Raw genomic sequence first — 22870 nt, forward strand, 5'->3', positions numbered from 1 at the left:
TCCTTGTGGTATGTTAGGGACCTTATTCATCATATTATACCCTCACAATTTCTGTTGTTATCGCAGTTTTGCGCTAATAGGCCATGTGCGTGCCTCGTTTTCATGAGTGCTCTTGAAATTTTGCTACAAATTTCATAGGAGCGGCCCTGCTCCACACTCATATAGGTCCATCTATCAAGTGTATTTTGCAGCACAATACACCATCTACAATAGGCTATGGATTATCGGATTAAGAGTTTAATAACTCAACTTCATGTTCCTTGCAATCTTGTACTATATACACAAACCATAGGAAGGGACATAATTTAATAGCGCACATTTGATCAACTAATGACTTGTTATTACCCATATGAACCTATTTCATGGGATCTCCAATCACGTAGGTTTGATTACCATCATTGTTGATACATCTCAAATTGGCAAAAGTCTCAACCCCTCGATGTTTCACTTATAAGTCAAAGGATCAGCCAAATCCTCTTTTGACTACACATAGTATGCATAAAAAATTCTCATCTTTAAGCAATTGCTATATCACGTTATGTCTCTAGAGAATGTATCTACTCTTCCTATTAAAAGATTTATTTTCTTACAATGGCTATTGCGCCTTGACAATCACAATTCATCGACATAATTATTGTCGGTTTAACTCACCAAGAGGTTGCTTAATCAACCTCATTGCCACACAATTTCAATACCATAACACCCAACCAAAAGGTGATCATACAATTACTAATGAATTTTTCACATCCGAATTAGAGATTCACTATTATCATTGTATCCTTCTAATACAATGGAAAATTCACACACAAAATATTAACTCATAGTATTTCTCGAGTAAGGCATAAAATAATTTTAATTGAAATGAAACTTGACTTCTATACAAGTGCCTTTTGAAACATCTTTCAACACACATAAAAATTTATTTTCTTTTGGTATCTTCCATATTCAAATACCAAGGTAAAATTTTCTAAACATAAAAGCAAATTTAACTTCTACAAAATATTTCAAATTAGCAAGAAAGGGGTCATAATTCAATGATTTCTTCACCCAAATTACTAAGAAACCCAAAACAAGATAATTTTTTACAACCAGAAATATAACTTATTTTTTATCTTTCAATACAAATTTTCGTCACAACAAATCTCAATTTTGTAAGGCCTCATTATAATAATTTTAATAAATATTTTTCCTCATTATTCTCCTTATGATCAGGCTACATAACTGTGGCAATACATTTTCGACCCCCGCACTTTTAAAATTTTTAGACCATTAATGAGATAATCTTTTCACAACTCATAAGGAGTTCCATTTTATAAATAACAAGCTAATAATATAACTTCACCCAAAATATTTTATCTCCAAATTAAAAAATATGTATGTTCAGAGCTATCAAATTCATGACAAAAGGTCACCAACTTTTAAATAGTATATAAATGTAAATACCATTTATTCTCGTGATCTCAAGCAACATAAACAAAATGTCCTTTCGACATGTTAGGAAATTCTACAACTACGGAATTAACTAATATCATATTGCCTCTTCAAGATGTTAAAAGAGAATATTTAATACACTCTAGATCAAGAAACTACAAAATCAGTGCAGTATCTTTCACTATGCAAAATGCACATACAAAATTACAAATACAAATTCACATAAGCAAATAATGTACAACTATAAACATATCTAAAATTGAAAGGAGATATACTATCAAATTTTATCAGCCTATTATATTCTCACGAGATTAAGCATGAAAAAATAAATATTGAAGAGATAAATATTAGTTCAATTATGACACTTAAATATAATGTTACGTAAAAACATATCAAGTGGAAGATATTACCGTATGTCTTTAAAGTTCATTAGAATTTCATAAGTAATATTCTCCATAAGACCATTGTGCAAACCTGAGTGTTGGTCTCATTTTCAAAATTAGAATAATAACTTGGACAATGTCAAATTTGATTCTCCATAATAAAAAAAATGTGAAAATATCCTTAAGATTGTTGGAATTTTTTTATGGAGAATAGGACTTAACTTGAGGCGTGTCAAGGACATTATCCTTAAGGAGTTGTATCAAATTTGTATAGCCGCTGTAAAACTAATAGCCAAAAAATGTATCAAATTTGTATATTTTTTTGTATATATATACATTCTGTATGTTATATAAAAAAAATATGAAAATGCCCCTTAAAATTGTTGGAAAAATTGTTATAGAGAATAGGAGTTAACTTGAGGCATGTCAAGCATGTCAAGGACACTATCCTTAAGGATATTTCGCCCACACAATAATGAATAAAATTAGGCGTATCCCCAGGATTCAACAAGCTCTTTTAGTTATAAAACTGGGAACATAACTAGCAGAAAATTCAAGAAAGAAACACAGCATATAGAAGGAAGAAGATGATTCATAAAGTTATGTTAGAAAGTATCTCTTTAGCTCTTCAAAGACCATGTTTATATAGATGTTACTCTAACGGCTAGATAACAACTAGTAACGGCTAGTTTAACTCTATTAAATGTAAAATAATTTACTAACTAATAAGTGAATGTAAATAATATTTCAAAGAGAATTTTTTTTAAAACCAAAATGGACATTACCTTTTGAGATATCACTAATTTTACAATAATTTTTACGTCTTTCTTCCTTCCTTTTTTTGGGGGGGCTCTAATTTTATGTTGGCAACAAATGTTGCATATCTTTCGCGCAATTTCAACTGCTATTATCACTTGTAAAGCAAATAATAACGTCGATTAACTTATAGGAGTATTAACCATTACAAGGAACAAGAAGCTGGAGTTAAGGACTTTATCTGAGAAACTGAACCTACACAATGTTGAATTTGTGTTTTATCATAAGAAATCAGTGTAATCAGGGCAGAGCTAGAAGCCCATGTGTGGATTCGGCTTAATCCAATAACTTTTGTTCAAATAATGTGTTTGTATTAAAAAATAATTATTAAATATATACAAATATCAAATTTAGAACCCAACTGAGCTCAATAAGCATTGCCAGATAAGAATCGAAAGACCTTGACTTTTATGTTATTACTGTTCATAATTAGTGGGAATTTTCAACTACAACATGCAAAATGCATTGATAAAGTAAAAGAGCATTGCTTTCATCCCGTGACAAGGAAAATGGTCCATTTGAATGAGTTCCTAATGCTTTTTGATTCGTAAACTTTATTAAACAATATTATCAAGTGTGTGACCATCACGTGGAGAAATGGGGAAATCACTTGAAAATTCTTTTTTAATTATGGACGAAGGTGAGACTCGAAAGCAGACATATTCGATCGTTTATTTCAACATATAAATAAATAACAAAAGAAGACGCTTTAACTTTACAGTTTAACTACATCATAGTAGTATACTTATAGGTAAGTCTAAACTTCATACATTTATGGTTGTGTCATGTGTGTTGTCCACTATAAAGGTTGGAGATAATTCTCTGTCACGGATAAATCTTTTTTCCCCCAATATAATGTCTCTTCATAAAAATAAAAATAAAAAATAAAAAAGAAAAACCTTCCTATTAAGATGCATGGTATTCAATAACAATACACATCTGTACAAAGTTGTTAACCTTTCTACCAATTCGAATATTACAATTGATTCAACAATATTTGTGATAACATCTACTGAAGCTCTTCTTCCTTTTTTCTACGGCAATAAATATCTTCTGGACCATCTTTTTTAAGCATATAAACGAAGCACAGCAAGGCCAACAGCTGAGATGGACACAAGTGTACCTATACAATATTTGATGACTTCATATTTTCCAGCTTCAAGTTGCGCCCTCAGCGCATGGATTTCCTATTCATGGATCACACAGAAGAAGGTATTCACAAAACATGGTGAGTTCGATAAAGTTACCCGTTACTACGCTAAATTTTATTCAATTTAACTTATATATACACCGACAGTCTAAAAGTTTTTACACTTCCAGTGCAATTTAACATGTTAAAACAAGTCATCTGTCATAGTTTCCGGGTAACTAGTTTACTTATGATATGCGTTTACCTATATTTATCTCTGTTTACCCGAAAAATTGGATAAAGTTAAATTTGTGTATGGTTTTAAGGATATGTGTTATAATTTGATACGAATCGTATGTAGAAATAGAAATACGTGTATTCTTGACTATGAGAATGAGAATAGTGAGAAGAAGAACGAATAAGATAAAGGGAAATAAACACAAGAGGATATCTTTCAATATGAGAAGAAATCTTCTGTTCCAATCTCCCTCTGCTTACAATCCACCCCCCTTTATAGTAGAGGGATACTACTTTATATACAACAATAAAAAATACGTAGTGGAGAGCCCACGATGTATTGTCTTTTCCCTACTTCCCGCCAGGATTCTCTCCCTTAGTACGGCTGTAACGGCCTTGTCTGTGAGCTTCGATACTGACTCGAACTCGATATCGGGTCGAGCCATTGGCCTTGACTCGAGCTCGATCCTGACTCGGAGTCGTGATATTCGGGGTGGGTGTTGGTCGGTCTGTGCATCTCCGACAACCTTTTGCCTCGTGGTTCGATTTGGTTATGGGCCTGATAATGATACCGAACTGATCCTTGATCGGACTTGGAGCTCGAATCCTGAAGCCCCTTTCTTCGGACCTCGACCTGACCTTACGTAGATATCTTCCGATCGAAATATTATCGTCTCGATCAGTCCATACGACTGACTCAATCGGTTCTGACCGTGCACAGATAGTCCCCTCGTTTCTCGGAAAAGGATGTGGCGAGAAACGATATGATTTCCCAACAGCTTGATCAGATATATACTGACGTTTACATCGATCTCGACCATGACGTATGTGATAGCTGTCCCATCGGTTCGGTTTTACCAAGGCATTTAATGTGTCAGACGGTAGTCTGCCACCTCTGATATTGAACCGCCATTGCTTCAATCTATAAATAGCATTTCCTTCCATCATTCATACTTTACGTCTTCAATCTTCCAATTTTTCTAAGTTCCTTTTCGTCTCTTCTGAGTTTTCTGCCTGTAAATCTGTGAGTTTTACTGCAGACTCTTTTTAAAACACCAAATACTTCCGTTCTTTGTTCACGAAATTTTAAATGACAAAAACCTCTAAAACTGTTCCGCAAAAAGAGACTGCTTCTTCATCTCGACCTTGCTGGTGGCGAGGATGTGGAAGAGCCCCGCCCTGAGGAATTCGTTCCGATAGGGTTTTCGACTATAGGCGATTTTAAAATTGAAAAGCCTTCTCCGATACCGGGTCGGTGTGAGCCGATGTCGAGGTATCAATATTCAATTACCGAAAAAGTTCTCGATAAAGTCATACAAGAATGGAACTAGGATAATAAACTCGTAGTAATCCCATCGCCCGATGAATCAATTACTACCCACGTCGAAGGGTTCTTAAGTGTTTACACTTATCCTTTCACGTTGGGACCTTTAGACCCTGCCATCGTTGCCTTTTGTAAGAGGTACGATGTGACCCTCGGCCAAATTCACCCTTCCTTTTGGAGGATAGTAATTTTTCTTCAATTTTTCTCGAGTAATGTCGAGGGGCGTATCTTCACCCTCGATCATCTTATGCGCCTTTACAGTCCCCGACTTTATCGAGGAGGGTTGATCAAGCTTGCTCGCCGAGCAACCAAAGCGCCATTCTCGAGCATAGACGAGACCCAGGATAGGGGTTGGATGGACCGTTTTGTTCGAATCAAAACCTCGAACCTGATCCCTACCGATGACTTGTCATTTCCCGAGAAATGGAATATGAGCCGTGAGTGAACGTTTCTCTTTGCCCGTTTTGATTTTGTGATTGCCTTTTATTTTGTTGATCTATTTTTCTTTCCTTATCACAGCCGTAGCTCGAACGCTGGAACCGATCCCGGATCTTAGATAATGGGTCGAAAGTTTGGTGTTGCAGAGACCGTACTCCGAGCGTACTTGGGTCGAATTATCAAAGGGTTGATGGAAGGCCCACAGTCATGGTAAATTATTTTGTCGATTTGTCTCTTCATCGGGTTGTATGGTAAATCTCCCTCTTCCCTTTTGTAGGACTCGGGAAAGATGTAGTCATGAGGCCCTCATCTGGTGGCGAAGAAGTTCCTGTCCTGAAGCAGGTAAAAGAAAGGAAGAGAAAAGACGTATCAGGCTCCCCGAGCTCGGAGAAGAAGAAACCGACTAAGAGATCTCGAAAGCCGAAGGGGGGCTCTGGTGTTATGACTTCGAAAGTGGCCCGCCATTTAAGGGACGAGCCCGAAGGAGAGGAGAATTTGGCCTGCGTACGGGCTAATGTCGTGATTCAACAGTCTTCCAATTTGGTGGAAGCAAATCAGGGAACCTTGGCCATAATCCCAGAACAATAAGAAGCTGAGATTATCCTTTCTCGAACTAAGATGATTGAAAGGGACACCAGGGGTGGATCTTATCGGGCAGTAGAAGATATTTCAAGGGATGAGTTTGGGATAGTTGACATTGGCGGATCCCCTCAGATTTCGGATGCCATGATTCGAGAGGCCGTCATGTTGGAGGATCGATCCTATGAGGGTATTCAGGAGTCGGCCCATATCTATGGTTTTCTGGAGGGGCTCGAGTCAGGTGCCTCGGAGGAGGTTACCGGTTTTGGTGGAATGCCGATACCCAAAAAAGCGTTGTGGTCAGGTTCTACCGAGCCTTCATCGATTCATAAACTGGTGGACCAATTTCCGGCCTCGAGCATCGATCCCGACCGAAGGCGGAAGATAGTGCTCTCCATACGTGCGGATACCCGAATTGTTCCCCTGTGGGGATTGCAAGCTACCTACGGTCCTTGGTGATCGAAGAAGATCAATCAGTGATGAATGCGGTGGGGCCCGCCTGTCTCTTCAACGAGGCCCAACATGCTTTGAATCGGGTAACTCTGTTGGCGTTTTCGCTGCTTCTTTTATACATAGAGTTATAGGTAATTCTAATGTTTCTTATTTTGTTTGCAGGCTTCGGTGTTGCATCACGAGACCTTTGTTCGAATCCGGGAGGAGCATGATGCCGAGGTTCGGAGCCTCACAGAGAAGAGTGACTCATACAAGCTCCTTAGTGAAAAACTTCGAGCAGATTTGACAGCGACTCGGGAAGAGCATGAGGAGATGGATGAGCAGGTATTTCGAATGTTCCCTGATAGTGAAGATGAAAAAGAGATAACCATTAATGATCCGATTCTGCAGGTTCGGCAGAGGATCGAGCAGATTGGACGGCTTAACTCACAGGTAGATGCGCTACTTGCCAAGGCAGAAGAATTTAAAAAGTGTATGGATATCTTTGCCTCGAAAAAGGAAGCTGTCGAAGCTCAGTTGGAGCTGTCTGATGCCCAACTTCGATCTGCGAAAGAAAATGCTTTGGGGCTGATCGAAAAGATGAAAGAGCTTCAATATCGGTTGGATTTGGCCACTTAAGATAAAGCAGATTTGGCCAAAGAACTTGAAGTGACAAGATCTGAGATGATCGAGACCAATAAAAGAGCTGATGCCAAAGTGGCTCAGTTTAGAATCGATGTCGAGGTTAACCAAGCCAAAGTTGAGAGCATGGTCGAACATGCAAAATGGAAAGCTCGGAGAGAGGCTCTCGAGGAGGTCAGAGCTCAGGGCTTCGATACTGGGGCCGAAATTGAAGTCGCCAGGGCGAAGGAGAACAAAGCTCGGAGGTTGGCCTTTCCTGAGGAGGACTCCGATGACTCGAGGGAGTCTGAAGATGAGGATGATGCCGAGAATACGGTCTCCGATGAAGATTGAGTCATTTAGGGCCTTAGGTCTTTTGTTGCGTTCTTCTGATACCACTTTCGGTTTTTGTATAAAGAACTTCCTTTTGGCAGAGTAGCCGCCTCTGTACAAAAAAAATTGTAAATATAAATCTTTCTTCCTTTTGAAGTAAAATAGCCTTTCAAACTAAATAGATAGTTTGAATTTTAATCTCCGTTGACTTCGGGCCTTGTGGGTAGTCCCCTTTGCTTTATCGGGCTCGAACATCCTTCAGCTTGAATAGTCAAGTGTTCGTTTGAATTCGAAGAAATGAGTAGTTTTACTCGAAATAATGTAGCCCGTAGGCGTAATGGTCGAGTGAGTACTTGCTCGAACTCAAAATAAAAGTAGCCCGTAGGCTTAGTAGTCGAGTGAATGATTCGAACTCGAAATAATGTAGCTCATAGGCTTAATGGTCGAGTGAGTGCTTGCTAGAACTCGAAATAAAAGTAACATGTAGGCTTAGCAGTCGAGTGAATGATTCGAACTCGATGCAATGTAGCCCCTAGGCGTAATAGTCGAGTGAGTGCTTGCTCGAACTCGAAATAAAAGTAGCTCGTAGGCTTAGTAGTCGAGTGAATGATTCGAACTCGAAATAAAAGTAGCCCATAGGCTTAGTAGTTGAGTGAATGATTCGAACTCGATATAATATAGCTCGTAGGCGTAATAGTCAAGTGAGTGATTGCTCAAACTCGAAATAAAAGTAGCCCGTAGGCTTAGTAGTCGAGTGAATGATTTGAACTCGAAATAATGTAGCCCGTAGGCGTAATGGTCAAAGTAGTCTGTAGGCTTAGCCGTAGGCTTAGCAGTCGAGTGAATGATTCAAAATCGATGCAATGTAGCCTGTAGGCGTAATAGTCAAGTGAGTGCTTGCTCGAACTCGAAATAAAAAGTAGCTTGTAGGCTTAGTAGTCGAGTGAATGATTCAAACTCGAAATAATGTAGCCCGTAGGCGTAATGATCGAGTGAGTGCTTGCTCGAACTCGATCCTGTTTGTATAATAAATCTTGAACATAGAATATCGGTAAAGAAGAGGACTTTCTTTGCAAGTCATTATACATGTGTTCATGTTTTGCGTCAGGGCTCGGGCCAACTACATAAGCATGGTTCGTTTTGACCATTTGGCTCTTACAACGTTTCCTGTTGAGACATTGTTTGTCATGAAATAACGAAGTAACTTCCTTTGCACAGAACTTGATAATCATCACAGAGCGTTCCATGATAAAGCCCCCCCCCAGTATACGGGGTTGATTTTAAAGAGGCCTCGGACACTCAGCAGTAGTATCGTTTCCGCTATAAGGTTGGTATCGATCTCTGGCCGACTTTTGCTTGGTAGTTCTTTTCGTAACAGACCTAGAAATCAACTGGTCATCTTCGACTCTTATTTTGGATTGATATCGATTGTGCACATCGGTCCAAGTAATAGCTGGGTACTCGATCAGATTTTGCTTCAGCCGCTGTGAAGCCATCGAGCTCCGCTCGTTTAGACCTTGAGTGAAAGCTTGAACAACCCAATTGTCTCTGACTGGTGGCAGATCCATTCGTTCCATTTGAAAACGAGATACGAACTCCCTTAGCATCTCGTTATCCTTTTGTATTACCTTGAACAAGTCCGACTTTCTGGTTTCGACCTTTATGGCTCCGGCATGTGCTTTTACGAAGCAATCTGCAAGCATAGCAAAAGAATTTTTTCAATAATACAGATTCGATCTCATCATCTTCCAAATCATTGCCCTTGATGGCACACGTGTAAGAAGTGATATGGTCGTTGGGGTTAGTCGTTCCGTTATATTTGGGTATTTCGGGCATACGGAATTTTTTGGGGATTGGTTTTGGGGCTGCACTCGAGGGAAAAGGCTTTTGAATGAATTTCTTCGAATCTAGCCCTTTTATCATTAGCGGAGCTCCCGGGATCTGATCAACCCTGGAATTATATATTTATACTTTTTTTATCGTTGGTTTCGACTCGTTTTGTGAGTTCCTCGAGCAATTTAGTAATTTCGGGAGTAGTTCCCGATTCTTGCTCATTTGACTTCACTATGGTTGGTTCCGTTCTGTGGGTGATTTCTCGAAGCGGATTGAGCTCCGGCCTGCTTTGTACCTGAGTTTGGCTCTGCAACTGAGCTATCGCTATTTGCTGGGCTTGTAACATCTCGAAGATCATCCGTAAGCTGACTCTGATCTCCTCCACGTTATGGGTGTCTCGAGCTACGGATCGAGTACCGCCCTGAATGCTTTTTTTCGGTTCGGAACGTTGGTTCGCCTCAAGAGCCACTTGTGAATTGACATCTAGCGGTACTTCGACTCGAGCTTCGGTGACATCGTTAATTCGCCTTTCTACCCTGGGTGTCAAGTTGTTGGTTTCATCTTGAAGGCCGGCTTCGTGGTCAATAGGTAAAGCCATCAATCGAGGGTTTGCCATTGTTGATTTGAAGTTGTAAACTGGTGTATATTGCAGATTTATATCAAACAACCACTGTTACCCTTAGCCCCACGGTGGGCGCCAAACTGTTTACCCGAAAAATTGAATAGAGTTAAATTTGTGTATGGTTCTACGGATATGTGATATAATTTGATACGAATCGTATAGAGAAATATAAATACATGTATTCTTGACTATGAGAATGAGAATAGTGAGAAGAAGAATGAATAAGATAAAGGGAAATAAACATAACGGGATATCTTTCAATATGCAAGAAATCTTTTGTTCCAATCTTCCTCTACTTACAATCCATCCATCCTTTATAGTAGAGGGATCCTACTTTATATACAACAATAAAAAATACGTAGTGGAGAGCCCATGATATATTGTCTTTTCCCTACTTCCAGCTAGGATTCTCTCCCTTAGTGCGGCTGTAGCGGCCTTGTCTATGAGCTTCGATACTGATTCGAACTCGATATCAGGTCGAGCCATTGGCCTTGACTCGAGCTCGATCCTGACTCGGAGTCTTGATATTCGGGGTGGGTGTTGGTCGGTCTGTGCATCTCCGACAACCTTTTGTCTCGTGGTTAGATTTAGTCATGGGCCCGATAATGATACCGAACTGGTCCTTGATCGTACTTGGAGCTCGAATCCTGAAGCCCCTTTCTTCGAACCTCGACCTGACCTTACGTAGATACCTTTCGATCGAAGCATTGCCGTCTCGATCAGTCCATACGACTGACTCAATCGGTTCTGACCGTACACAATCTCTTTTACACTGTCCGTGCATATTAGTACTACATTTTATTACTGTAAGCAAGAACAAACACTTACTCGATCTAGCTTGTTAGTAAGGTTGGTGGTTTCTGCATTCTGCTTGGCGAGCTCATCACGAATGCTTCTGCAACCAATTGCAACTTAAGATGAGCCATAGCTAATCATTGATTTATTATGGAGTTGAAAAATGTTAAAAAGCATCATCATTGGACAGGAACTCTCAAAGTCTTACCCTCTTTCGAGATTTAAATCCAAACGTTGACCAGCAGTAAGTTTATCAATCTCATACCTATATCAGCTAATAAGTGGTTCACAAAGCTGGCAAATGAAGGTAAAAATCAAATTTCCCACGATTCAGATGTACCTCAATTCGCTACGCACTTTTTCAATGTCATTCCGAAGCTTTTCAGTTTCATGTTGCAGTAGAGAAAAATGATTTTCCTGCAATGAGAGAACTTCAGGTATCAAACTAATTGCAAGTTTACAAACATTAAATTAAGCACATGAAAGTAATGCAATAATCATCAGTCCAACATATAAAGTTCCAAAATCGCTTTTGTCACTTTTATGCAAATGATCAGAAGCTAAGACATCACTAACTAGCTACAGAAATCTACTGAACAATTCAGCCATATGGACAAGGCCAAACTTCATTTCAAGCCAACACACTTCCATATATACCATCGGTAAGATAACATTACTTTAGAATAGCTCTGTAGTAGAAGATTTAATAAACAGCCTGAAGTACATATATGGGTTGCTCCTTTAAGATTTTTTCCAGTTAAGCAGAGACTGTTGCTGTATCCTAGAGATAAAGATTTGGTTGCACTGATGTTCTAAATTTAACTAGCAATCCTTAGATGCGAATGTCACATAGTCCAGCATTCTTCCTATTGGCAAGCTTAACTAGATTTTTGGCTCTTCCTTTGAACCATTCATAACATTGTGGATGAGGCTCCACTTGATTAAAGGATATGCAATCTGAGCCAAGCAATAGCTTCCGAGAGAAATAACTTTTCTGAATTTGGATATATTATTAGAACCTACCCGAGGAATACCAAAGGAATGATACTTTCGGATACTTATGAACTTTCAGATCAAAATAAGTGTCTCAAATTCTTGACTTTAAACGAACTCTTGAATAAGAGGGATAAGCTTTTCCAAGAAAATCAAGGAAAGGGTATCTGAAACTACATTGACAGTCTTTTGAAAATACAGTTTAAATTAAATTCATCCAGAAAATGTCAGAAAAGGCTTGAAGAACGGGTATCAAACTACAATCTTCAACCAGTGGAGTATTATTTATGAAAAAAATTACGTAGGAACTATGTAGGAGCCCACTACAAGAATTTTGAGAAAATATTTGCACGATTGTGTTTAGACCTCTAAAGACGAGTTCAGTGAACTTCTTGCGGTAGCTCTTTCTGATAGGATTTTGATCAAAACACAAGTAAATGACTAAGGTGATGAGTAGCCCAAGTTAACTGCATTTTAAATGGATATTTGCAATCATGCCAAATGATAAGTTCTAGAATTAGATCCGCTCCAACAGAAAGAACATTTCAAAAATTCCGTGCTGTAAGTGTAGATAGTTCACTCAGCTTAAAAATTTCTACAGTAAAAGTGAAGAGGTTTTATGAATCAATATCTGGACTAAGAAATGAACCGCCGTGGCACTTTGCAGAACCTGTGCTTAGGAGCTAAACTTTTTCTTTCTTTTCGGATCCTTTGGTTAATGAGCAGCTATCTTACTATAGAAACAGCAAAAATAGTTCTCTAATCATCAAGGGATGAAACCTTCTGAAAATTCAATACTAGAATATATTTACCTGAGAACTTTGTATTTGGGATTTGAACTTGGAAAGATTGGCTTCTTGTACCAAGTCAGACTACAGAGACAAACACACAAAATAACATTTTCATATTGGTTTAATAATGGCACATTGTTATAAAAAACAAAAAGATATCATCTGTGGAACATCTCTTACTTTCTGCATTTCAGCTAGTGAAACGAAAGAAGAAGCGATATTTTCCAAGCTGTCGTTTAGAACCTCGGTGATAGCAGATGTTATTGCCTCTGCTTGCTTTGAAGGTACACCTTGTGCTTCTAAACTCTTAACCTGTCAAACATACCAACTTCCTAAATATAACAACTGTATACGGGTAGAACCGGTCTCATAGTACATTCCGGTCTTCGACATGATAAGTCAAGCTCGAGATATGGTAACAGGGGAGCTTAGATCAAGGTAGAAATCTCATCAATTTGGAGTCCGTACCATAACGCCCGCCCTCGAGGATGTCGGGGCCGTGATTCGGGATCGGTCCCTAGCCTCGATTAACTTCGAAGAACGTTGTCAGGTAGTCAAGCTCGGCCAACAGAAGGCCGTGATATTCGTGACCGACCGAATATCACGGCGGAGATCTCGGCACGTATCAATAAGAGATCGGCAATCAGTTAATTAGAGGACTTTTATAGAGTTGTACCTAATGTAGGACTCCCCTACTATATAAAGTGGGGTCTAATTACTTGTAAAACATATGGTAACACGCATTCCAAAGCAATACATCATTATTCTCTTTAAGCTCTTATTCTTCTGTGTCTTGATATGGATCGAAGTACATTCGGCTCGAGGGTGGCTAACCTTCTAAGGCTGAAATTACCCAATTCGTGTGGTTTGCATTTACTTTACCATTTTATTTCAATTGTAATCTAATTTATCGTTTTGTGTCAAGTTAATCTACGTATCCTTAAAACCACTTACAAATTCAATTGTTATCCGATTTTGAGGGTAAACAACAACAACAACTACTACTACTATGCCTCAATCCAAATAAGAATTGCGGTGATCAGCTATATGAATTCTCACAAACAATGTCGCTCTATTTAAGCTCATCTTAAATCAATAATATTAATACTACACAAAATAAAAATAAAAATACAACAACAACAACTACTACTACTACTGCTACGCTTCAATCCAAATAAGAATTGCGGTCAGCTAAATGAATCCTCGCTAGCAATGTCAAACCAACAATATTAATACTAGACAAAATAAAAATAAAAATAAAAATAGATTGTAGAATGCACTATAATCGAACAAATCTTTATGGATTTCCCTTCCGTAGGTAAAAATGCAATGTAAAAAATGAAGATGACAATAAAATAAAAACAAAAATAGACAATGGAGAAACAAAATGCGAAAATTACCAGAGCTAAGGTATCAACGAGAAATGCACGCTTGCCATTAGCTTTAACCAGCTGCGACATCTTCCTATAATCAAACTTGTTATGAGCAAAAGATTTCGAAGATCGCGAACCGTAAAATTTGACATTATAGCCATCGGTGCAATATTGGGATCTATTTACAAGTAAGGAAGCTGCAGGAAAATTGGACACATTATAATTTCCTCGTAATTTGGATAAGTTAATTCCATAATTAACACCTAATGGAATCACTCGCTTAACAGCAGCAGCCATCAATTAATTTCTTCAAAATTTTGCTCGCATCACTTAATCGCAAAATTTCCCTATCAGAAACCTGCTTTTTGCGAGCAAAAAAACAAAAAACAAAGTATTGATCTTAATCTTCTCTACAGTAAAGAAAAAGAGAGGGATGAATTAATTAAGAGGAGTTTTGAAAATGGTGGCTGTGGACTGATGAGGAAAAATGAGAGAAAAGCGAGATTCAAGCTAAGAATGGTGCCTTCTGTTGGTTAAGAAATTAGTTGTTTTTGTTGATTGTTTATGGCGGAAGAATATATGAATTTAACGTCTTTTTTACATTATACGGTTGCTTCCCCAAACAGCTTCGTTTTGCGTACTTTAGTTTATTTTATTATAATAGTAACGAGTATGCTTTGGTAGAAAAGCATAAAATAGTCCCTAATTTTTGGGAGTTGATTTAAAAAATAGTCCTTCAATTTATCACATATTGGCAATTTTTTGCCTATATTATATCTAAAAGAACACTACAGTAATTTAGTAAGTAATTTTATGGATAGTCATTCAACTTTGTATTCATTACGCGAAAGTCACTTTTTTTCTTTTTGTTACGTAAAAATTATTCAACATGATGTTCAATACCTAAAAGTCATTTTTTTTCCTTTTGTTACACAAAAATCATTTTACTTTGCTCTATTTATCACAAAATTCACCTTGGCCAGATTTTATAATACTCACTTGAAAAGTTTATTATGCCCTTGACATTATAAATCCTCTCATTTATGTGATACACCATATATGTTTTATACTATATAATATATTTTTACCTAGGTATTTTATGTATAATTAAAACAATTAAAATTATTTATTAATTATTTTTATAATATATTCACACATTTAATTTTTTCATGGCACTCAATTTGTTTAATCATATTTAAACAAATTTTTATTTATTTGAAGTAATAATAAACAAATTTGTTTAACAAATGATAGTTTTTTATAGTCAATAAAATTTTTAAAAAAGTTTCAGAGATATTTGTGTTTAATATTAAATTTTTAAAAACTTTATCTATTAGTACTATTTATTTAAAAGTATTAATTTGATGTGTCATTGTGCTAAATGTGGGTATTTTATTTACTGGATTAATGAGTATGGCTTGGCTGATAAATCAGTGAGCTTTAATTTTATAATTTTCATTAAAAATATTTTATTAGGCATGGTTAAGAACATGGGCTTGAGATTTATTCACGGTAATATTACTGACAATTTAATAATGCTACTTATATATCTTGAAAATTAATGTTAAGAAAAAATTAAATGTCCGAATATATTATAAAAATAATAAATAAAATAATATCAAGTTATTTTAATTTTAAGTAAAATACCTTGGTAAAAGTATATAATATAGAATGTATTACATAAATGAGATGATTTATAATGCCAAGGGTATAATAGACTTTTCAGATGAAAGATTTGTAAATCTGGTCAAAGTGATTATTGTGATAACTAGAGCATAGTAAAATAATTTTTGTGTAACAAAAGAAAGAAAAATGACTTTTGGGTAATAAACATAAAGTTGAATGACTTTTACGTTACAAAAGAAAGAAAAATAACTTTTTGGTAATAAATACAAAGTTGAATGACCACCCATAAAATTTACTCTAATATGATGGAATTGACTTGCGAGGAGTAGGTAATCTGTTTAAGATTAAAAAAAAAAATACAAAAATTGAATGGACTTTTTCGATTCATTTACCCGAATACATACCTAAAGAAATAACTCGACCTTAGTGCTTCAACAACAAATAATGATTTGATTTAGACATAAACATTGATTCCTTCGCTATTTCAAATAATGGAATTTAGAAGAAAAAAAAACTGTTTGGTGCGTTCAATTGGGTTGAATAAGATTATTTTCAATCTAGAGATGTCCGTCCCAATATAACATAGGCGTTAGTTCTAATAAACATAAAGAACTAAAACTACTAAAATGTAACTTTAAGGGACTAGTTTATATCAATCCTAAAGACAATAGACTATATTCGTCATTTTCCAATGCTTTGGGTTCGGATGGCAAAATGGCAAATGACAAATTTTGTTTGCTTTTTTCACCTTCTTATTATTTTATTTATTTTTCTTTCAATCATAGGGAATCGCAATGTTGGAATTATTGGAAGATAAGGTCGGTGAAAACATTGAAAGTAATTACAGAATATACTAATACTAATACTAATAATAATAATTATTATATACTATATTAAAAGCACGAATGCTCTTAGCGAAATGTCGTTCGTCTTTTTTACCTTTTAAAAACATATTTTACATTGGACAAAATTGTAATTTAAAGTATATTCCTAATATTTAGTATTTTGAATCAACGAAAATTTAGGTTATAAAATTACTTGAACTAAGTAAAAAGTATTTAAGACATAAAATCAACAAAAAAATTTATTTATTTAGATTCATTCCTTATTTGATCTATCTAGGGTAACCATAATATATTTCATGGTACTTTTGCTCAATCCTAATATTTAGGAGTTTTTCACGTTACTTTTCCTTATTTGTTTTTTTCTTTGAAAATTGAACCTTAATACTATTTATCCTAAGGGAATCAAAATATTACTTAATTAAAACACGAACGTATTTTGAATGGAACATAATTAGATCTATGTTAAGACAATATTGAAACATATACATTAAAATAATATCAAACTAACAAAAATGTTCTATTTATCTTGAATTGTTTGAAAAGGTAGTAATAAATTGTTCATTATGCCTCTTAATTTGCTCCAGCTGCAAAGTCAATTTTTGTATATAAATATCAATTAAGGATTTATTTGGCGTGAACTACATTAACCTAAGTATAGGAATAACTTTTTGGTGATGATTTTCTTAAAAACGAAATTGCTAATATTAACTAAGAAGAAGAGAGGTCGAATTGGTCAGACTGTAATTAATAAAACAAGCTGGAGGGAAGCGTAATCGCAAACCATAAGGAGAGTTAGTGCTACAGAGTCAATTATGAAAAAAAAATCATTTTGTTTTGTTCTATATGTGTTATCAATATTGGTGATCCTCACATTAAAGATGTTATTCATCTCCATAGAAATGTAGACTTACAATATTCTTTTAAAGTTATTTCCTCGCAGAGAACTGTAAATATTATAGACAAGTAAAATGTTATTACAAACGGAATGAGTACAAATAAACATTGTACCACTTTCTCTAAACTTCTAAAACAAATATAATTATACATTAAAATAATTATTAAGAAAACTAATGACTTTAGCGGGACATGATTTATTTCTTGATTGAATTAGCTAATCGATAGGATCAATATTATTATTTTCAAGAAACTTACATTTTTCTTTAATTTTTATTTTGTAACCTAAACATATTGTTTAATAATATTAGTCGTGTAATTTTTTAAACTTTATACTCATTGATACGGGTACACGCGCAACTCGCGTACTATAGACTAGTAATAATAAATTAAGATGTGCACTTTTACCATGCTTTAGTTTTAGATGAAATAATATATATAAAGTGAGTAATATTTCAAGATCCTTTGGCTTACATATTAATCCATATTCCTTTGTTCACAGAAGAGGAAATTAACATAGAAAGTATCCCATGTATAGACTTTGTAAAGCTGATAAATTCTACGTTTGAAAGTTAGCTAGTGGACATGACGTAAAGTTTTAATAGAATTGACAATCACATTGACATAAATTTTGGTAAATGCATTCACTCCTTTTATCCTGCCACCAACTCACTCGTGGTGAAGGGTAAGTTTAACTTTTCTAACACTCCAGTGTGTATGAAACGTTTACTTTTCTCTTTCGTAGGAAATCTTAAACAGCGAAATTTTTGGGGTCGCCAAAGCAATTGGTGGTGAAGGAGTCAATGTATGTCGAAATCATGCTTGCGGGCAATAAAGTAGCTCACATTTTGGCAAAGAAGAAGCTTCTAGTCAGTCCAACATCAACAAAACAACTCCCTTTACGGTTCTCCTCCATTAGTAGGATCTATATTTCGTTCTACAAATACTGTGAAAACAATATCGGATAGTATATGTACCAAAATGCCTTGGAAGACATTTCTATGTTTTTGTAATATCTCTGACATCTTTAAGCATGAATATAAATATTTCTTATTCTGTCAAAAAAAAATAATCATGCTTGCAGGCAGGGGTGTATAAACCGAACGGGAAAATCGTACCAAATCGATTAAAAAACCCGATATATTTGGTTTGATTTGGTTTGGTAATGAGTAAAAAAATCTGAACCAAACCGACATATAAATATATAATTTTTATATATACTTTTAAGACTTTATATAGAGTTTTCTTTAAAATAGAACATATCATTATTTAGGCATCATATTGATTTTTATATTTAATTATTAAATCCGATTAACCTTGAAATTGTACGTCAACGAAAAGTTATTGTCAAACAACTAAAATTTAGATCATGTGCTACTAAGAAAATTCTTCCAAAAGAATATTTTAATAGATCATATGTTCGTCAATTTTTTTAATTTTTATTAAAAATATTTTTACTTATCAAAAATTTAATAAAGTAAGATTGACATATTATTCATGTGACAAAAAATTAATCCCGGAAAATTCAAAAAATTTGACAAAACCGAACCAATCCAAACCGATATAGTTGGTTTGGTTTGGTTTTAATAAAAACCGAACCAACCCGGTCCATGTACACCCCTACTTACAGGCATATGAGTGCCCCTCTCAAAGGTTTATAGACCGAATCCCCACGAGAAACTAATAGAGGAAATGCGACGGATTGATGATGTGTGGGTGATCAGAGGCAGAGGTAGTGTACTATTTATGGGTTCATCGAACCCTGTTGCTTTAATTTAAACTCTGTGTTTCTCTTAAGAATTCTATTCGGTATGTAAAAACTGTTGAATTTGACAAGATTAATGTGAACATTTGGAAGTCTCCTTTTAGGAGAAAATTGGTAGATGCATTTTTTCATGCATTTACATTGTATGATCACACTTAATGTGATGTCATGCATGGCATTATTAAGACCATTTTCCTTTTATAAATAGCAAGGGTTTTATTTATTTGTAAATATCTCTCACTTGCCTTCTTACTCCTAAGGCATTTGAATCTTCTTTCTCTCTTGTAGTATTTCACTTGTATTTTTGGAGTGAAATAAAGTTTGAGTTGATTGTGTCCGAGGACTAGGCAAAAATCAAATTTTGTCGAACCTCGTAAATTTTTAGTATTCTTTTTATTATTGTCTCACTTACTATTTATTAGCTACCTTGTTTACCCTCAAAATCGGATAGCTATTCAATTTGTAATTAGTATTAAGAATACGCAGATTAGCTTAATACAAAGCGATAAATTAAGTTATTATTGAATAAATAAAGATAAAATAAATTCAAACCACACGAGTTGGATAGTTTCAGCTTTGATGGAATAATCGCTCTCGAGCCTGGCTCACCACGATCGGTGTCAGTCAAAAAAAAAAAGAGCGTAAAGACATAGAAAATAGTAATATATTGCTTCTGAGTGCGTGTAATCATGTATCAAAAAGAATTATTAGACCCTCTTTATATAGTAGGGGAATCCTATTTTAGGTATAACCCTATAAAAGTTAAAAAAAATCTTCTGATTCACTGATTGCTAGCTCCTTATCGATACGCGCCGAGATCCATGCCGTAATATTCGGCCGGTCCCGGATATTTTGGCCTTCTGTTAGTTATGCTGGATTATCAGATAATGTTCTTCGAAGTCGCTCGAGGCTAGGACCGATTCCAGAATCATGGCCTCGATATTCTCGAAGGCATGCGTCATGCCCCCGGGTTCTAGTCCCTTATTGCCATGTCTCGAGCTTGGCCTATCTTGTCGGAGGTTAGGATGCATCATGAGCTCGGTTTTACTCGTATACATATAGTGCCCTCGTTTTTCGGAGAGTAAACGACGAGAAACGACATGAACTCTCGATTCTTGCTTCGATGCACCGTGATAGAAACGACAAAACAACCGCAACGTCTCGTTAGTCAAGTCTTAATGGCATTAAATGCATGTCAGCTGTCGGTCGGTTGTCCCTGGATGCGAAACGCCGCTGAAATACTATAAATACCCCCTTCTTTGCTCATTTTAACTTTACATCCAAACCTTCTACCCTCGTACCTTTAAGATTTCAATACTTTCTAGCACTTTTACTCCGGTTTTTCTAGATCCTTCGCAAGAATTTTTACCCGTCTTCATCTTAATCCATCAAGTCCAATCTTTCAACTTCCTTTCTTTTTTGCTCCATTTTTTTGAAGAAATGACAAAGACTTCAAAAATCGTTCCCCAGAAAGAAACCCCTTCTACTTTGCGGCCGACTACTGAGGCTGAGGAGACCGTTTCGCACGCTACCGTCGATGAACCGGTACCTGAACCCCTTTTGAAAATGTTCATCCCCAAGGGATGCTCGGTCAACGTCGACTTCAAGGTTGAAAAACCTTCCTCCGTACAAGGCCGGCGTGAGGAGGTCTCGAGATACATCTGCTCGATCACTGAAGAAGTCCTCCCTACGGTCCGAAAAGACTGTAACTGGGCCGATAAGGACATAGTGATCCCCGACCCCGATGAAGACATAACCACCCATGTCGAGGGATACGTGAGTGTTTACACTTATCCCTTTACATTGGGTCCGATAGATCCGGTCATTTTGGATTTCTACAGAAGGTACAACGTTTTCCTAGACCAGATTCACCCATCGCTCTGGAGGATCGTGATCCTCCTCCGGTTCTTTGTGAACAAAATTGATGGGTGCTCGTTCACCATCGACCATCTTCTACGCTTATACAATCCCCGAATCTTTCGATGGGGGGACTGATAAAGCTTGTGCGGCGGGCCAGTAAATCCCCGTTCTCAAGTACTTATGAGGACCGGGATCGGGGCTGGCAAGGCCATTTTGTCTGAGTGAGGACTTCGAACTTAATCCAAGCCGAGTGCAGGCCATTCCCCAAGAAATGGAATACCTCACGTAAGTATGACTTACTTTCGAATGTCAATTTTACACTTCTCTTTTTCTTATAGAGTGCAGTCGTTGCTCGGGTCCCGAACATTGTCCCTCGACTCACGGAGTGGGTCGAGGGTATCGTATCACAGATTCCATATTCTGAGCCCTTGTGGCGCAAGCTCTCGAAGGGGCATTGGGAGGCCCATTCCCATGGTGAGACTTCTTTCCCGAGTAGGTAGTATTAGGATTCCTCTTCTAATATTAAGCCCTTACTCCCTTTATTTCTTTTCGCAGGCTTATCTAAGGACGTCGAGCTATGGCCTCCAGCTGGTGGTGAGGACTTACCTACCGATTCCCCTGCTCCAAGACAGTCCGAAGAGAAAAAAAGAAAAAGGGCTCCGAGTTCCTCGAGCTCGGAGAAAAGGAAAACAAGAAGAAGGCTGGTGCGCATGTCAAAAGAAAGCACCAGTGCCCGAGCACCAACTTCGGATTCGCTCTATCGGTTAAGAGATGAATCCTAACAAGAAGAAGAACCATTTTTTCTTGTGGCCCGCGTGCCGTCGCATATTGAAGGGCATGGGGTCTCAGAACCAGAAAATCGCGAGGCCGATCTGCCTCAAGCTAAAGAGGTCGATGAGGAGGCCGGGGCCGAGGCTTCCGGGTATGAGGGCAATTCTCCGAAAAAGGCACTTGGTGTGATATACATCACCGAGTCACCCTCGTTCAATGAGTCTATGTACAACGAGGCCCAAACGGCAAAAGAACGCCCCAACGAGGGGGCCTATGGGGCGGGCGACCCTTTCTGCAATTTTTTTTATGGCATGGATTCCACTGCCATGGAGGACGTCACCGGATTGGGTGACTTAGAGGTACCGAAGAAGAGTCCATCTTCGGGAGCAAGTGGGCCTACCTCGAGCACAAAACTGATCAACCGGTTCCCTGCCCCCAGAGTGGATCCTGACCGGATGCGATCCATCATCATCTCCATTTCGGAGGATGCCCGGGTTCTTTCCGCCCTCGTAGGGGTAGCCAGCTACCTTCGGTGCCTGGTGACCGAGGAAGGCCAAGCCAAAATGAACGAGGTAGATGTGCCCTGCTTGTTCAACGAAGCACAATAAGTACTGAACCTGCTAACTTTAGACAATTCTCGATGATTTCAATTCCCCCTCTTATACTTGAACAAATTCATTGATAATCCTAATATTCTTCTTCGTATTTGTAGGCCTCGGTGCTTTACCATAAAACTTTGCTCCGATATCAGGATGAGTTGAACCAGCTCAAAGCCGAAGTCAGAGGGCTTACTGAGAAGAGAGATACATACAAACTTCTCAACAAGCAGCGTGAAGGAGAGGCTAAGAGCCTTTGAGCTGAATTGGAAGTAGCTCGGAAAGAACATGCTGAACTGGTTGAATAGGTAAAAATCTATGAAGTTAGTGATGATGAGCTAGATACGGTGACTAATGGTCGAAACCCGTAGGTCTAGCAGAAG

At 37.1% G+C, this 22870-nt stretch overlaps 1 protein-coding gene across 4 annotated transcripts; it reads right to left on the bottom strand.

Annotated features, from left to right (window-relative positions):
- Nucleotides 1-3515: 3515 nt before the first annotated feature.
- On the bottom strand, nt 3516-14719 carry LOC107791558 (protein FMP32, mitochondrial-like). Of its 4 annotated transcripts, none has more exons than XM_016613643.2 (7): nt 14158-14714; nt 12938-13069; nt 12779-12838; nt 11314-11390; nt 11182-11238; nt 11007-11073; nt 3516-3817 (listed from the first exon to the last, which is right to left on the bottom strand). In XM_016613643.2, exons 1-7 carry the CDS (start codon nt 14425-14427, stop codon nt 3698-3700), a joined length of 783 nt encoding a protein of 260 aa, XP_016469129.1. In that variant the 5' UTR covers nt 14428-14714; the 3' UTR covers nt 3516-3697. The 4 variants fall into 4 exon arrangements, with proteins under 4 accessions (XP_016469129.1, XP_016469131.1, XP_016469128.1 ...); XM_016613642.2 differs by lacking the exon at nt 3516-3817 and adding an exon at nt 10397-10925 and having other exon boundaries at nt 14158-14716; XM_016613645.2 differs by lacking the exon at nt 11182-11238 and having other exon boundaries at nt 14158-14717.
- Between the last annotated feature and the right edge of the window lie 8151 nt (nt 14720-22870).

The sequence above is a fragment of the Nicotiana tabacum genome, chromosome 19 (assembly GCF_000715075.1).
Source record: "Nicotiana tabacum cultivar K326 chromosome 19, ASM71507v2, whole genome shotgun sequence".
Taxonomy (NCBI): Eukaryota; Viridiplantae; Streptophyta; class Magnoliopsida; order Solanales; family Solanaceae; genus Nicotiana; species Nicotiana tabacum.

Coding starts and splice junctions, on each gene's coding strand:
- LOC107791558 (XM_016613642.2), bottom strand. CDS start 14,427: ATGGCTGCTGCTGTTAAGCGAGTGATTCCATTAGGTGTTAATTATGGA. Junction 12,839..12,937: donor CACTAGCTGAAATGCAGAAA/GTAAGAGATGTT, acceptor TTGTCTCTGTAG/TCTGACTTGGTACAAGAAGC. Junction 11,239..11,313: donor AAAGTGCGTAGCGAATTGAG/GTACATCTGAAT, acceptor TAGCTGATATAG/GTATGAGATTGATAAACTTA.